Source organism: Ipomoea triloba, chromosome 13, assembly GCF_003576645.1.
Source record: "Ipomoea triloba cultivar NCNSP0323 chromosome 13, ASM357664v1".
Lineage (NCBI taxonomy): Eukaryota > Viridiplantae > Streptophyta > Magnoliopsida > Solanales > Convolvulaceae > Ipomoea > Ipomoea triloba.
The window spans coordinates 24012510-24030430 of NC_044928.1; the positions used below are offsets into that span (position 1 = coordinate 24012510).

The window sequence follows — 17921 nt, forward strand, 5'->3', positions numbered from 1 at the left end:
AGCCCTTCGATAATCCTACTCAGTATCGCCGGATTGCGGGTGCCTTGCAGTATCTGACCATTACTCGTCCTGATTTAGCATATTCAGTCAATCGGCTATGTCAGTTTATGCACTCACCAACAGCTGAGCATTGGGGGTTACTGAAGAAGGTATTACGATATGTTAAAGGTACTCTCGACATGGGTCTTCGTATCATGAAGTCGACACACTCCACGTTACATGGGTACTCTGATTCCGACTGGGCTGGTTGTCCGCTAGACAGAAAATCCACCAGCGGTTATGCAGTATTTTTTGGCTCGAACTTGGTTTCTTGGGTTTCCAGGAAGCAACGCACAGTTGCTAGGTCCTCCACAGAAGCTGAGTACAAGGGTCTCGCTGATGTGGTTGCGGAGGTCACATGGGTTGTCTCTCTACTTCGGGAGTTGCGCCTGTACACCGGCCAGCCTTCTACGTTATGGTGTGACAACTTAGGTGCGACCTATATAGCTGCGAATCCAGTCTTCCATGCTCGGACCAAACACGTTGAGGTTGACTATCATTTTGTCCGCGATAAGGTTGCCTCGGGTGACTTAACGGTTTCTTTTGTCTCCACTCAAGATCAGCTTGCAGATATCTTCACCAAACCGCTGCCTGCTACGCGATTTCAGACTCTCCGTTCCAAGCTCAATGTTGTTTCCTCTCAACCTTGTGCTTGAGGGGGCGTGTTAGTCATGTAACATGTTGTACCTTTTATATTTAATATTTGTGTTATTATTAGTTGGTTATTAGTCAATGGTTAATACCTATAGTTTAGGAGAGTCTGATGCCAACTCTCGTATAGGTATACTATCACTGTGTAATTCAATTATTGTGTAATCAATCTACGTTCATCAGTATAAGAATAGTTTTACAAAATGACATTATAAATTAAATCTTTATATATGCATACATTCTTTTCAAAAAAATATATGCATACATTTATAATAGAATTAATCTCTCTTATTTATTCATTATTTATTTAACTCAAAAGCTTTCTTATATCTTCTAAGTTAATTAACCATACAAATCTGAAGCCAAGCGTGGTGTTAGGAGAACATGGAGTGGAGTGGCCTTGGCAGTAGTTAATCCTGGGCTTTGAGTCATATCAATTGGCTCTATTGATGGTCTTTTCATATCAAAGCTTTGAATCAAGCTAGCAAGTGTCAAATGCAACATCTGTAAACCCAGAGTTATACCGGGACACATTCTTCGACCACTACCAAATGGAATTATCTCAAAATGATTGCCTCGGATATCAATATCTTTGTGAGTAGTCAAGAATCTCTCTGGCCTAAACTCATTAGGGTCTACCCACACCTTTGGATCGCGATGAATCTTTGCAAGGTTTGGCATTACACGAGTGCCTTTCTGAATGTGGTAGCCATTAATGGTGCAGTCTTCTATAGCCTCATGGGGTACAGAGAGTGGACCTGGTGGATGTAAACGCAATGTTTCTTTCACGACAGCTTGGATGTAAATCAATTTATTTATGTCACCTTCGTTAAGACACCTTTCTTTCCCAATGTTGGCGTCTAGTTCATCTTGGATCCTCCTCATGACATCGTAATTGTTCAATATTAAGGAGAGAGCCCATGTCAATGTTATGCTAGTTGTATCGGTTGCAGCTACAAGCAAGGTCTATCAACACAATGACATCATAAAAATGTATTTTCCTTTTTCAAATAATAAAAAAAAAAAAAGATTAAAAAAATGATTATGCATACCAAGCAAGTAGATTTGATAATGACATCATTATCAAGTCCAAGAGGATGAGTTTGGTTGGATGAAGCATCAAATAGAGAAAGCATGGCATCCATAAAGTCTTCTTCTTCTTTAGATTTCAAATTTCTTTTTCTTCTGTGCTCCTTAAGCCACCTATCTGCAGCACAATCCATTTCCTCAGCAGTCTTCCTCATAGCCTTCTCGTACCCTCCCAAGTCCATCCATCTCAGCCATGGAATAAAATCTGACACCAACATCTCTCCAAACAGCTCAAACAGATTCCTAATGGAATTCAACAGTTGGCTTTCTTCTGCCACTTCTTCCTCACCAAAAAGCATGGATATGGAGAGGTTTATGACCAACCTCGAAAACCATTGGCTCATATCCACTACCACCGCCCCAGAAGTTGGATCCTTGTTGTGTGACCAGTGATCAAAGGTACGTTTGATGGCTTTTCTCACGTGGGATTCCCTCACCTTCCTTAACATCTCAATTCTACGAGTAGACAGGAGCTCCAGCATGACGGTCTTTCTGATTCCACGCCAGTACTCCCCGTATGGAGCAATCGCAAACATGGAGTAGTTGTAGCCCATGATTTCAGACGCCAGGAATTTGGGCCGCGTTGCTAGCTCCTTGTCCTTTGCCGTGAAGCATTCCTTGGCTATTTTCGAGTCGCTCACCACCACGAGTGGTTGCGAGCCGAGTCTCAATCGGAAAATAGGGCCGTATTTATCCGCCATGGATGCCAAGATGAGGTGAGTAGGCGTCTTCCGACCAGAGAGGAGATGGAGATGGCCGATTATTGGCCATGCCCCTGGGACCTCCGGAGCTAGCCTTTTGTGGTTTTTGGGTGCGAGAAATAGCTTGCACATAAAGAAGAGAAGCAGCAAGGTGCAAGCTAAAGTAGCAAGTAGTAGGGAAGGGAATTCCATGGCTTTGGATACTTAAAATATGAACGTCTTCTCCCGATTTATAAACAAAAATTCACAAGTAGCAAGTTGCAACTGTTCAACAATAGTTTTGTGTGGACCTGGTGGCATGATGAGCTGTGTGGATCACAGTCCAAAAACGATATAGTTTTAGATAATTTTTTGTTCAGGCAATCTACTGCAATATATATTTTTATAACTCATAATTACATTGTTCTAAGTCGTAATTTACATTCTTCTAACTCATAAAATATATTATCTTACCCTAAAAATTTTAATATTCTAACACATAAAGTACATTATTCAAACTCATAAAATTCAACGAACTTTTTTTGGATCATGGTACACACAATACTTTGCCACTATTGAATAAGACGGCCGAATGGAATAAAGCTTTAACATTATAAATTTATAATGAACTTATTGTGGGTATAAAATGAAACTAGATAGCACTCACCGTTACTATAATGAAACTAGTGTTTGTGTAAAATAGGTGACGATTTTTTTTTCTAAAATTAAAATCAAACGATATTATTTTAGTTCTTGGTTCACACTGGTACATGGACTATAGTCCATAACAAAATTTCTCAGAAATGAGTGGTTGGGGCAAATTATGGTCCACACAGCTACGTGGACCATAATCAAATGTGCATTTTTAATGTACTAAATGTACATTATTTTTTTATTGAATGTACATTATTTTTATGCTATAAAAATAATGTACATTCAGTACACAAATAATGTACATCCCCTGAATATAATGTACATTATTTTTATACTGAATGTACATTATTTTTATATTGAATGTGCATTATTTAATAGTATGGTCTACACAGCTGTGTGGATCATAATGACTGGTTGGAGAGATTCTTTAAGATGAATTGTGACTTGAATCTTATAGAATTTCTCATTCTTTTAATCACAAAAATATTAAATAGTGAAGAAAAAGAACTTTAAAAAAGAAAAAAGAAAAAGAAATTACAGTTAAAACGACTCTTTAATCTAATTTTATGTTAATGATTTCTTCTATTTTGATTTCAGAGGGAGGTTGAGGCATGATGGTTTGATCACTTCGTGGAGAGACAAGTGTATGATGAGTCGCCTTTAATGGAATGCATGTTTCTAGCTTCATATATGAGGACTGCCACCAGAAAGTTCCTGAATTTTGTCATGATATTTGGTGAAGCTTGATGTTTATCCTTCGTGTTTTTTTTCGGATTCCAAATTCCTACCCCCTCACTCTAACTCCATGATGTGACAAATAAAGATTGAATGGTCCCAGAATAAGTGTCTATGTAAAAAAATTGTGAGAGAGTACATGTTGAGAGTATGAAATAGGAGTGCATGTAGTATTTTCCTTCTCGGATAGCGCTTACCTAGCACAACTTTTATATATATATATAAAGAAAATCAGTATAGAACTAGAGAATAACAGGAGAATTTCTTAGATCTGATTTATTTTCTCTAATATTTTGAAAAATTAGAGAATATATAATACAGAAAACATATTTATTATCACAGTACAATTTTCAATTTTGAAAATTAAAAACATTTTTTAATTTTCTATAATTTGGAGAACTTTTAAAAACTGTTTTTTAAATGGAAAAAATAGAATCTCAATTATCTATTTAGCTATACATTACTATAACCACATTCTCTTCATTATTTATTTACATATTTATTCAATTCATTACTATGGTTACATTCATTATTATCTTCTTTTACTTATCACTATCTTCAATCTTTTCTACTCGCATTTACTTATATAAACAAAATTTATTTACTTACGCTTAAAGTTAAACGTTATTCATATTATCACAATTAAAACATAAACTCTACACCAAGTTTTAGATTTTTTATTGAATTTAATAGAGTATAGGTTCAGTTTTTTTTTTTTAAATCAAAAATGGAGGAGACCCCTGGAGAGCCTAACGCTATGTTGACTCCACCACTCTGCCCGTCTTCATGACATGCGCCAAGTCATCAAAGTAAGCCTCCTCGCCAACGAGAGGGCAGTCTTCAACAATTTTCCGTTCATCCATTTGAAGAGCTCCAAACGACGCAAGGCAGTCCGCCACCCTTTTTGCTCTCGGTAAATCACTCGCAAAGAAATCCTCCAATCCCTGTTAATCCACCATCTCGCTTCATTGATACTATGACGAAGCAGACCGCGTACTACTGAGTTCTCCTGGATCCATTGAATAATGTTCTTTGCATCTGATTGAACCTCCAGGTCGCGAATACCTTTCTGCCACGCCCAACTTAGACACTCGACTATTGTCCTTGGCTCGACAAGAAAGGGAGATCCGCGTAATCGGTTCTACACATAATACGTTCAACCCATTCGCCCATGTTGTTCCTCATGACACCGCCGAATCCAACCTTATTACGACCCGTTTTAACACTCCCGTCGACTTTGGGTGTGAGACGATTGGCTTAAGACGCACACCAACAAAGCCTAATGACTCTGCTTCCTCTCGCCATGGTTGTATGGGCGAAGGCACGATCAAATTCCTCCCCAGCTTCTTTTATCCAATTAATTTTATATTGCACCATCACCTCCCATCCATTGAAGACTCTATCATAGCGCCATCTCCGCAACCACCAGACAATGATGGCAAAACGTCGTGGCCATTCCTTGCCTTCGTTGCCAGTCGATTCCCCGGTGCTGTTATTCACAATCCAATTCTTGAGGTCCATTTGCCTCCAACTCCTTCGCTTGTCTCTTAGTACAAACGCCATTCAGAGGTCTTCAGCTTCCATACAGTACCTGAGAATATGATCAGCCGACTCCATCTCCCCCGTACAGACGCCACAGCTGCCTTCCATAGTACAGTGAGGCCTCATATATATCTTTCTCTCATGTTTCCCATCACACGGTCGTGAATGGCTATCTAAAGGAAAGTCTTGATCTTGTTGGGGACCTTCAACTTCCAGAGAGTGTTCCATTCCCTTCTCTGCAGGGTTAGTATGATAATAATGAATATTAGGTTCAGATATTTTTAGTTATGTTATATCGTAATATAAGTTTACTCTAAATATTGAATATTGAAATTTCACATATATTATAGAGTGAAATCCTTTTTTGGTCCTACACTTATGAGTGTTGGACACATTTAGTCCAGTTTTATTAATTTTGCCACATTTGATCCAGACTTAATAAAAGTTGGACACTTTTAGTCCACCGTCCAAATTGACGTTAAACCACTGTGAAATTGAAGGGCATTTTCGTCCTTTCAAATGCTATTCTTCATCAGCCCCATTTTTATGTTGATTTAAATGTGAAAACTCAAACCTTTGGGGCCACAGTTTAATTAACTCAAAAGCTTCATTTCCAATTCGCCAGCTTCTCCAAAAGAAGGAACTAGAACCCTACACCATAGTCATTCTCACTGCTCTGTTCTGTGTTAACACTCCGCCAAAGAAGGAAATAGAACCCTACACCATAGTCATTATCACTGCTCTGTTATGTGTTAACACTCTGCCAAACACTTTTTTTTTTAAGAAAGCTTAACCAGTATGACAATACAGAAACTGTTTCCTTGTCCACAGCCCAACTAATTGGACTGCACACAACAACATTATTCAGCAGAAACACAAGAACATCAATGCAACAGGGATGAACAACAAACAAGACTCCTTAAACGAAACTTAAAAATGAAAAATGAAAAACAACCCTCAACACTACTGCTTTTCTTCTTTATCTTCCTGTTTCCAGCAGCTTTGAAGAACAGACTTCGGTGAACCACAACAGGTAAAAGCAGCCCCACAAAACTTCTGGTAGATAACAGAACCACAGCCAACCCCAAACTCTTCAACGCTTTTCTCCCCGAGGCAATACCCTTTAACATCGAGAGAGCAATTCTGGTCGAGCAGCTTACCAGCAACATCAGCATGAACAGCAATAGAAAACTCACTCGGTTCAAAACATCCCAACGCCCTCTCGATCATCGTTGATAGTTTCACCGCTTCCAGATCGTATCCAACAGCTTCAAAGCTCGCATAACTAAAACCGTCTTCTGGTGTCACGTGAATGGTAGAGAGCGCAGCTCCTTCGATCTGCCAAACACTTTCGCTGTGTAATTTGAGAGGTTGATTGTTCAGATCGGCAACATAATGGCGGCTATGCTTGTAACTGTGGCCCCAAATGTCGAACCCAGTACCGGCAAGAGCGGCGGCGGCGACGGTTCCTCCACATCCATCGCCACCACCCGCCGCCTTTCCTCGTCCTCCAAATCCTCCCTAAAAATCGTATCTTTCATCTTTTTCCGCCGCCTTCTAGAGATCAAACATCAGCTTCTCCCTCACTGTGATGATCCCGTTGTCGACATCGGACCCGAATTTCTGGCCTCTTTTGATCCGCGACGCTGAGCCATGGCTGCCGCTGGAGCTGAACCCTCCTCCTCCCCGACGGCTCCGACGATCCGTAGGACCTCTAGTGAACGGCAGAGATTTCCCCATTCGAATCCATCTTAGCGCATCTCAAGAACTTTTGATTCCCCCACTTCAACTCACAAGGCAGCGTGAAATTATGCAGCGACGACTTTGATCTTTCCAGCTCCATAGCCATTATCGAAATTATGCAGCGGCGACTATGTCTTTTTACGGTGAAATCAACATAAAAATGAGCTGATGAAGAATAGCATTTGAAAGGACGAAAATGCCCTTCAATTTCACTGTGGTTTAACGTCAATTTGGACGGTGGACTAAAAGTGTCCAACTTTTATTAAGTCTAGATTAAATATGGCAAAATTAATAAAACCGGACTAAATGTGTCCAACACACAATAAGTGTAGGACCAAAAAAGGATTTCACTCTATATTATACTTCAAAATGATATATATATAGGGTAGGGTTCCAGTGAGATCACTTGCTTAGGTAAGATCGTGAGATCACATCTTGTGCATCTATGTAATACTTTTTAATGGTCTAGATTGATTGACACACACACTTGGTTCGCACACATTTATTTAATCATCGTTCGCACACCCTTCAACTTGGAATCTTAATCAATCTAGACCATTAAAAAATTTTGAGATCAAATCTTGTACATCAATCACAGTTCACACACATTTAATCACTGTTTGCACACATTTAATCACCGTCTGCACGCACTTAATCACCATTCGCACACATTTTATTACCGTTCGCACACACTTCAACTTAGCATCTTAAATTAATCTAGACCATTAAATTATTAAATTGATGCACAAGATCTGATCTCACGATCTTATCTAAACAAGTGATTAATGGATGCACAACATGAGCTTGCTTTGATGGATATATTGCAAGAATATATATATATGGTTAAATTGCTAAAGAATAAAAGTTATGTACCGAAATTGCTTGCTTTGAAAATCAAGAATCAAAGTTGAAAATGGCAATAATTCAATAAAATATAAGGCTAAATGTGAGAAATATTAAAAATTAAACTTTTATTAGTACAACATTAATTTCACAAAAAAAAGACATTATAAATTAAAGATTGATATATGTATAATTATATACACACACATTTATTAATAAAATTAATCTCTTATATATTCATCATTTTTTTTTGGAATACTATTGACTCTATTGACTTTATATATTAATTATTTATTTAACTCAAATACTTCTTATATCTTCTAATATAAGTTAATTAATCATACAAATCTGAAGCCAAGCGTGGTATTAGGAGAACATGGAGTGGAGTGGCCTTGGGGCTAGTTAATCCTGGGCTTTCTGTCATATCAATTGGCTCTATGGATGGTCGTTTCATATCAAAGCTTTGAATCAAGCTAGCAAGTGTCAAGTGCACAATATGTAAACCCAGAGTTATACCTGGACACATTCTTCGACCACTACCAAACGGAATTATCTCAAAATTATTGCCCCAGACATCAATATCTTTATGAGTAGTCAAGAATCTCTCTGGCCTAAACTCATTAGGGTCGACCCACACCTTTGGATCGCGATGAATCTTTGCAAGGTTTGGTATTACACGACTGCCTTTCTGAATGTGGTAGCCATTAATGGTGCAGTCTTCTATAGCCTCATGGGGTATAAAGAGTGGACCTGGTGGATGTAAACGTAATGTTTCTTTCACAACAGCTTGGAAGTAAATCAACTGATTTGTGTCAGATTCCTCAATGCCACTATGTTTTCCAATCTTGGTGTCTAGTTCACCTTGGATCATCCTCAACACATCATAATTGTTCAGAACTAAGGAAAGAGCCCATATCAATGTTATGCTAGTTGTATCGGTGGCAGCTACAAGCAAGGTCTATCAAATAAATATTCACATAATTAGTACTTTTCAACGCAATGACATAAGAAAAATGTATTTTTCTTTCTCAAATAATAAAAAGATTTTAAAAAAATGTTTATGCATACCAAGCAAGTAGATTTGATAATGACATCATTATCAAGTCCAAGAGGATGAGTTTGGTTGGATGAAGCATCAAATAGAGAAAGCATGGCATCCATAAAGTCTTCTTCTTCTTTAGATTTCAAATTTCTTTTTCTTCTGTGCTCCTTAAGCCACCTATCTGCAGCAGAATCCATTTCCTCAGCAGTCTTCCTCATAGCCTTCTCGTACCCTCCCAAGTCCATCCATCTCAGCCATGGAATAAAATCTGACACTGGCATCTCTCCAAACAGCTCAAGAAAGCTCCTAATGGACTTCAACAGTTGGCTTTCTTCTGCCACTTCTTCCTCCCCGAAAAGCATGGCTATGGAGATATTCATAATCAACCTCGAAAACCATTGGCTCATATCCACTACCACCGCCCCAGAAGTTGGATCCTTGTTGTGTGACCAGTGATCAAAGGTACGATTGATGGCTTTTCTTACATGGGATTCCCTCACCTTCCTTAACATCTCAATTCTACGATTAGAGAGCATCTCAAGCAGGACAATCTTTCTGATTTCACGCCAGTACTCCCCGTATGGGGCAATCGCAACCATGGAGTAGTTGTAGCCCATGATTTCAGCTGCCATGAATTTGGGCCGCGTTGCCAGCTCCTTGTCTTTTTCCTTGAAACATTCCTTAGCAACTATCGAATCGCTCACCACCACGACTGGTTGTGAACCCAGTCTCATTCGAAAAATAGGGCCGTATTTATCCGCCATGGACGCCAAGATGAGGTGTGTAGGCGTTTTCCGACCAGCGAGCAGATGGAGATGGCCGATTATAGGCCATGCCCCTGGGACCTCCGGCGCTAGCCTTTTGTGGTTTTTGGGTGAAAGAAATAGCTTGCACGTAAAGAAGAGAAGCACCAAGGTGCAAGCTAAAGTAGGGATGACAATATTGTTGTATAGTAGGGAAGGGAATTCCATGGCTTTGGATACACAAAATATGAACATCTTCTCCCGATTTATAAACAAAACATCACAAGTAGCAAGTTTCAACCATTGAACAATAGTTATTGCGTCCACCCTGCTCCACGGTCCAAAAACGACGAGTAATTTTCTTTTCATGCGATCCAATGCATTATACATTTTTATAACTTATAATGTATATTATTCTAAAATACATTATTCTAACTCATAAAATACATATCTTATCTTAAAACTTTCATTTTTCTAACACATAATATACATTATTTTAAGACATAAAAGTACATTATTCTAACTCATAAACTTCAAAACTTCATTTTGGACGTATTCCAACAATAATTTGCCACTGTTGATTGTTGAATAAGACTGCTGAATGGAAAGAACACAGACAACAACGTTGTTTTGTTGTTTTCTCTCCACTTGAAGTCTGTATCAGTCCCTAGAGCAGCTCACTTTTGCTTTTGCAACATTTAACAGTACAGCAACAAGATATGTTACGTCTTTTCATATATCCTTAACCACTCTTTTTATTCTATATTTTTAAAAATTTGTATTGACCTAACATAATTTGATTAATTTAGAGAAAAAAAAAATGTAACCCGCCTGCATGGATCACTTATTTACCTATTTATCTACTCCTATCACCTACCTACTCAACTGTATCAATCAATATCTGTAAGTCCCATGTAAGTAAAAGTGTAGATAAAAGGGTTTAATAGACTTTTAAAAACTTTAAAAAAAAAAATAACTTTTGAGTTTTGACAGTAGAATTCTTATACTTGTCAAGTTTTGCTTGTAGCTCTGTTTTGTTCTAATGAAATGTGTAAAGTGTGTGAGTATGGATCAATAGATAAATAATAATATAAAAGAAAGTAATGGGACATAGATTTTATAGTGATTTGGAATAACTTCTTACTTCACTTTTCTCTTTTAACTCGAGGGATTTCACTATGCATTTCAACACAAATACAAGTGATGAATGTAAGAATTTTTCCATACAATATAATTATATGTGGGTGTTCATTATGTTGTGCAAGTGGACTAGGCCCATTAAGTCTATATAAAGCCTGTATTGACGTGATGCAACACAGACAATTATATAGCACCTAAAGATATAGTACTCATACTACTTAGACAATCGTTATACCCTGCACCACGGTGCACATAGCAATGTGCACCACGTACGTAAAACGACGTCGTTTTGGTGTTAGTGGACGCGAACGCGAATGACTCCAGAGAATTCGTTATTTATAATACACATAATCATTATCTAGAATACACAGAACGTTTGCCTATAATACACAGAATGTTTGCCCAGAATACACAGAATATTGACACACAATACACAGAACCCATCCTTCTAACATTCGAATGCACAAACACATCACAACCTGTGTTAATAACATGAATACACAGAATATTGACACAAAATACACAGAACTCATCCTCCTAAACATTCGAATGCACAAACACATCACAACATGTGTTACTAACATGAATACACATAAATGTTGTCTAGAATACACAAAACGGTTGCCTAGAATACACAGAATGATTGCTTGAAATACATAGAATATTAACATAAATACAGAGACCGGCCGAAACGGGAAACATGATTTCTAAAAAAACAGACAATTAGTTTACAATGCTCAAAACGACGTCGTTTAGGTACGTGGTGTACATTGCTATGTGCACCGTGGTGCACGATATAATTTGCCCTACTTAGAAAATACCAGTACACCATCTAAGGTAGGTTCTGAGTTAAGTGTGAGACAAAACGGCTAACGCCCTACAGTTCTACCGTTCAAGAGGCAACACAATAAGATATCAACTATTGCTAGAGATCAACACAATTTACGCTTCCACTACTACGAGGTTACACAACTATAGAAAAAGGATACTAAGTCGCCCAATCAACGTCGATTTTTGACAAACCAACGTTATATGTTAATAAAATAAAGCAAAAATAATATATATCGAAATGATACTTCAGTTGTGTTGAAAATAAGCTGTAGTGTATATAAAATGAAATTGAATAACAGTTTCACATATTTGACTGTATAATGTTGAATGAAGTTGTAGTTATATCGAAATGATACTGTAGTTGTGTTGAAAAGAAACTGTAGTGTATATAAAATGAAATTGAATAACAGTTTCACATATTTGAGTGTATATTATCCAATGAAACTGTAGTTGTATCAAAATGATACTGTAGTTGTGTTAAAAGAAAACTACACTGTATATAAAATGAAACTGAATAACAGTTTTACATATTTGAGTGTATAATGTCGACTGGAACTGTAGTTATATCGGAAAAAAATTGTAGTTGTGTTGAAAGGAAACTGCAATGTATATAAAATGATATTGAATATGTTACACTAATATATAGCTACTTTACTCCTAATTGCGCAGACGGATGTTGTTTATTTCAATTAAAAGAAATGGCAAAAACTTGTGTGAGACCGTCTCACCATAAGACGGGTCGGATCAAGATGTAAATGTAACACTTCTATGCACAAATGTCATACTTATATGTTCAAATGTAATACTAATCAGGAATAAAACTTTTTGTTACTTATAAGGGTAAATGTAATACTTTTAAGAGAAAATACAATATTTGTACATTTCGATTTAAAAGTATTACATTTTTCCACAAAAGTATTATATTTGCCCTTATAAGTAAGGGGCACTTGTCAACATTACTTATTATGAAAAATGTATTACTTTTTCTCTAATAAGTAACAAAAATTGTATTCTTGATTAGTGTTATATTTGAGCATATAAGTATGACATTTGCACATATAAGTGTGACATTTACATGGTGCCTTGACCCGACCCGACCCGTCTCACGAATAAGGATCCGTGAGACGGTCTCACACAAGTGTGATCCAAAAGAAATAGCACAGTTTTAGGTCATGGTCCTGTATAATTTGCGTTAAAATGGGACCCCGGTCTATTCCTATTCCTAATTATGATGTCGTTTATTTCAATTAAAAGAAATAGCACGGTTTTAGGTCATGGTCCAGTATAATTTGCGTTAAAATGGGACGCCTATTCCTATTCCTAATTATGATGAGGAACTCAGTAGTTACAAAAGATTTTTTTTTTTTTTTTGAAAAAGAAAGCACCAAATTTCATTATAAAAGATGTTCAATACATAAAGGAATAGAAAGCAACCAACATTGAGGACCAGCTTGAGAACGAGTGGCTCTTGCAAGAGCATGAGCAACCTTATTCACTGATCTCGGGACAAATTGAAAGGACACTCTTCAAAGTGTCTTTGAAAGTCTCGGCATTCTTGTATCACACAATCTGCATAAGAGAGATCCGGTGACGTACCATTAAGGAACCTGCAAACTACTTGGCAATCAGAATGGATAGATATCTTGTTAAAACCCCTTTCCTTTCCTTTGCCCATGACAGAGCTTCCTTAACAGCAAGGGCAAATTAGGAATTATAAGAGGACAAATCTGTGTGGGAAAAGGATCGGTATAGTGCAGATTGAGTCCAATTAGGAATCATTATTGGCTAGGGGAAAGACCAAGGGAATTAGCAACAAACAGGAATTCAAATTGCGAGCCTAACGTCGTGGGTTCGATCCCTAGTACTTCTATTGGTCTTTTTAGATGACCAGAAGATATGGGGAACATGTGATGGAGTCTCTGTTATGGCCCAAAGTGGATTTGAACAATCATTATACGATGACCAATGACGTTATTGTTTCTTTTTATTAAAAGAAACGGTAATCATTACGGGAATCAATGACTAATCATGTTAGATATATGCATATTATCGAATAAATTTGTAATATAATTAAAATGATATTTTAATGTTACTATAATGAACTTATTGTGTGAATGAAATGAAATTGAGTAGTAGAGCTTATACAAATATATATATATATATATATATATATATATATATATATATAGGATCACGTTCAGGTGCGTACTAGCTGCCTTGGAGAAAACTGCGGAAGAATCACAGTGCGTCACGTGTCCGGAATGTAGTTGTACCTAACATTAGTCCGGAATGTAGTTGTACCTAACATTATAACTAGGTGCACGTAATGTTATATCTAGGTGCACCTATGTGCATAAATGTTAACAAGGTAAATTACTTGCACTTGTAAGTGAAAATATGTGCACACATGCAAGTAAAATGTATTACAAGTGCAAGTAAATTGTACAATAAGCATTAATACTAAGTGCACCTAATGTTATAACTGTGCACTTAGGTTACACCCAGGTGCACGAATGTTAACAAAGTAAATTACTTGCACAAGTGCAAGTAAAATGTATTGCAGATGCAAGTAAAATGTATTACAGGTGCAAGTGAATTGTACACTGAGTGTCAATACTAGGTGCACCTAATGTTATAACTAGGTGCATCTAATGTTATGATTAGGTGCACCTAGGTTGCACCAGGTGCATGAATATTAACAAGGTAAATTACTTGCATTTGTAAGTGAAAATATTTGCGAAAATAGGTGCATGAATATTAACAAAGTAAATTATTTGCACTTGTAAGTGAAAATATGTGCGAAAATAGGTGCACTTGTAAGTGAAACTAGGTGCACTTACAAGTGAAACTAGGTGCACCAAAGTTCCAGTTATTTACGAAAATGCCACCGCGTCATTTTTTTAAAATTACATCTGATTCGTTGATCTGGACACGTGGACGGTTGTGGAGTGTTCTCATTTCCTACTTGGGCGGTAGTTCGCACGAGAGTGCAACCCTATATATATATATATGTATGTATATATGTATATATATAATATCAAATGAGTTTGTAATAGAATTAAAATTGTTTTTTAATTAGTGTTGCGAAAATGAGTTTATTGTATGTATAAAATGAAACTGAATAGCAAAGTTCATACATTCTTGTTAAATGAACATGCAGTTGAATTAATATGATACTTTAATGTTATAATAAATCTATTGTGGTATAAAATAAAACTAAATAGCATAAACGTGAAGTGTAATTAAAATAATACTTCACTGTTACTATAATGATTTAAAAAAAAAAAAACTCATAAAATGTTGACTTTTTTAAAATTAAAATCAAACAATATTATTTTACTTCTTGATCCATACTACTACATGGACTATGGTCCACAATACTATCAAATAATATACATTCAGTACACAAATTATGTAGTTTTAGTATATTAAAAATGTGTATTGTATTTAAAAAAAATACATTATTTGAATATTGAAAGTACATCATTTTGTATAATGTACATTAAAACACGAATAATTGACTTTTAGTATATTAAAAAAAATTTTTTTTTTTTGTTATGGTTCACGTGCACGTAGCAATATGTGTACCACAATAATTTGTCAAAATTTGCGAAAAATTGGTGGCTTGGAAGTTGGGCCATTTATGCAAGGCCAAGAATATTTTGGTGGGGTTTTTTTTAACAAGCTTCCCCATCCGGGCTAGTTGGAGAGATTCTTTAAGATGAATAGTGAGTTGAAAAATTATAGAATTTCTCATTCTTTTAATCACAAAAATATTAAATAGTGAAGTTAAAAAAAAAAAAAAAAGTTACAGCTAAAACGCTTCTTTAATATAATTTTATGTTTATGATTTCATATATTTTAAGTTCAGAGGGAGGTTGAGGCATGATGGTTTGATCACTTCGTGGAGAGACAAGTGTATGATGAGTCGCCTTTAATGGAATATAATGCATGTTTCTAGCTTCATATATTTGGAAGTTGGTGTTGGGGATTTGGACGGTGAAGCTTGATGCTTATCCTTCGTATTCGTTCTCGGATAGCGCTTACCTAGCACAACTTTTATATATATATATATATATATATATATATATATATATATATATATAAAGAAAATCAGTATAGAATTAGATAATAATTGGAGAATATTCTTTTCGTCATCTCTTTATATATTTATTTATTATTATGATTACATTCACTAGTATTTTCGCCCGTGCGTTGCACGGAATAAATTTGTTATACGTAGTAATATTTTAAGAATAGTTGGATCGATATCAAATTATATAAATTATAATATCGAATATTATATAGCGCAATTGATGAAATTGGCTGGATTAATTATGTTTTCTTTGCTTGAATTATAGCAAATAATTGTCTAATTACCCGTGCGATTCACGGATAATTTTTTTTATTTATTTAGATAATAAAATTAAAGATAAAATTATTTTTAAAAAATCTAATATTGAACATGTACATTTATTTGATAATAAGATTAGGGCAAAAGTATCACTCAATTAATTGAATAATATATGACTTGTTTGTTTACAATTATTTTAAAAAGATCGATATTTAATATGACTTAAGTAATTATATTATTACAAAAATAAATATGAAAAAATGAGAAATAATTTAACTTTAATTATTACGGAATATAAAAATAAATTAAATGACCAATATTTAGCTTAATTACCATAATAATTATTAGGCAATTATTATTAGTCAATTACACTAAATTAATTATTTTTCGTTAACAGGAATATCAATTCGTATATACAAAAATTATTATTATTATATATTAAATATGTTTGACCTTTTGCAGTGTTCATGTCACATATATACTAATTAATTTTATCAACGACGTCTAAAGTTGGTGAGATGATTGCTCAACCTTCTAGTTAATAAATATTGATTATTATGGAGTAGTATTTATTAATATAATTAATAATTAATATAATTAATTAATTAATATAATTAATTAATTAATATTTAATTCATATAATTATAATAATATAATTGCCGATTATATTTCCAATGAAATATTAATATATTTATTTCATTTTTCCTAATATTTTAATTTCCTTTTGAATATATTATAGATAGATTGCATTGCAGAGAAATATATATACTGAATTATTACCCTTAGTAATTCTAGTCTAGATTGTATTACGAATAGGAACGTAGGGAAGAATATATATTTTATTAGGAATTCTATTTTAATTTACAATTGTATTAGGGATAGGAATTGTATTACCATATTTTACGGTATTACGCAAACCATAATATTATAGGTCTGATTTGGGTGGAAAGTTAAAACTGAGGATATTGTTTTTATTAATGGTATAGATTGCATTGCAGAGAAATATATATACTGAATTATTACCATTAGTAATTCTAGTCTAGAATTGTATTACGAATAGGAACGTAGGGAAGAATATATATTTTATTAGGAATTCTATTTTAATTTACAATTGTATTAGGGATACGAATTGTATTACCATATTTTACAATATTACGCACACCAAAATGAATTGTATTACCATATTTTACAATATTACGCACACCAAAATAAATTGTATTACCATATTTTACAATATTACGCACACCAAAATATTATAGGTCTGTTTTGGGCGGGAAGTTAAAACTGAGGATATTGTTTTTATTAATATAGTATAGATATAGATTATTAGCTTCTTTTACTTATCACTATATTGAATCTTTTCTACTCGTATTTACTTATATAAACAAAACTTATTTAATTAGACATTATTCACATTATCACAATTAAAACTTAAAATCTACACCAACTTCTAGATTTTAATTGAACTTAATAAATTATTAGTTTAGATATTTTTAATTATGTTATATTGTAATATAAGTTTAGTCAAAATATCGAATATTGGTCAGCAATGATAAAAGACAAATCGAATAAGTATGAGAGTTAAATCTGAGTAATTGAGAAAAATCATTATATTTTTTTTTTGAAACAAGAAAACTCATTATATTCAATAATTAAATTGGGTATTAATTACGACAGTGGATGATTATTTTCGATTTTATCGCTATAATCAAAGATTAAATTAGATATTAATAGAAGGAAAAATTATCAAACTACACTTACAAATGACTCAATTAGATAAAATCATTGACATGAAAACCTAGTTAATCATAAAATGATGTTTAGAATTAAATTGA

The 17921-nt window shown here is 34.8% G+C and overlaps 3 protein-coding genes across 3 annotated transcripts; all 3 read right to left on the minus strand.

Annotated features, from left to right (window-relative positions):
• Window positions 1-937: 937 nt before the first annotated feature.
• Window positions 938-2677, minus strand: LOC116001713 (cytochrome P450 82A3-like). The gene is made up of 2 exons (XM_031241628.1): window positions 1743-2677; window positions 938-1656 (listed from the first exon to the last, which is right to left on the minus strand). The coding sequence occupies exons 1-2, from the start codon at window positions 2670-2672 to the stop codon at window positions 1033-1035; spliced, it is 1554 nt and encodes a 517-aa protein (XP_031097488.1). The 5' UTR covers window positions 2673-2677; the 3' UTR covers window positions 938-1032.
• Window positions 2678-6353: 3676 nt separating this feature from the next.
• On the minus strand, window positions 6354-6931 carry LOC116001386 (S-adenosylmethionine decarboxylase proenzyme-like). The gene is made up of 2 exons (XM_031241268.1): window positions 6833-6931; window positions 6354-6728 (listed from the first exon to the last, which is right to left on the minus strand). The coding sequence occupies exons 1-2, from the start codon at window positions 6929-6931 to the stop codon at window positions 6354-6356; spliced, it is 474 nt and encodes a 157-aa protein (XP_031097128.1).
• Window positions 6932-8221: 1290 nt separating this feature from the next.
• On the minus strand, window positions 8222-9984 carry LOC116001740 (cytochrome P450 82A3-like). The gene is made up of 2 exons (XM_031241673.1): window positions 9045-9984; window positions 8222-8934 (listed from the first exon to the last, which is right to left on the minus strand). Exons 1-2 carry the CDS (start codon window positions 9780-9782, stop codon window positions 8311-8313), a joined length of 1362 nt encoding a protein of 453 aa, XP_031097533.1. The 5' UTR covers window positions 9783-9984; the 3' UTR covers window positions 8222-8310.
• Window positions 9985-17921: the final 7937 nt, after the last annotated feature.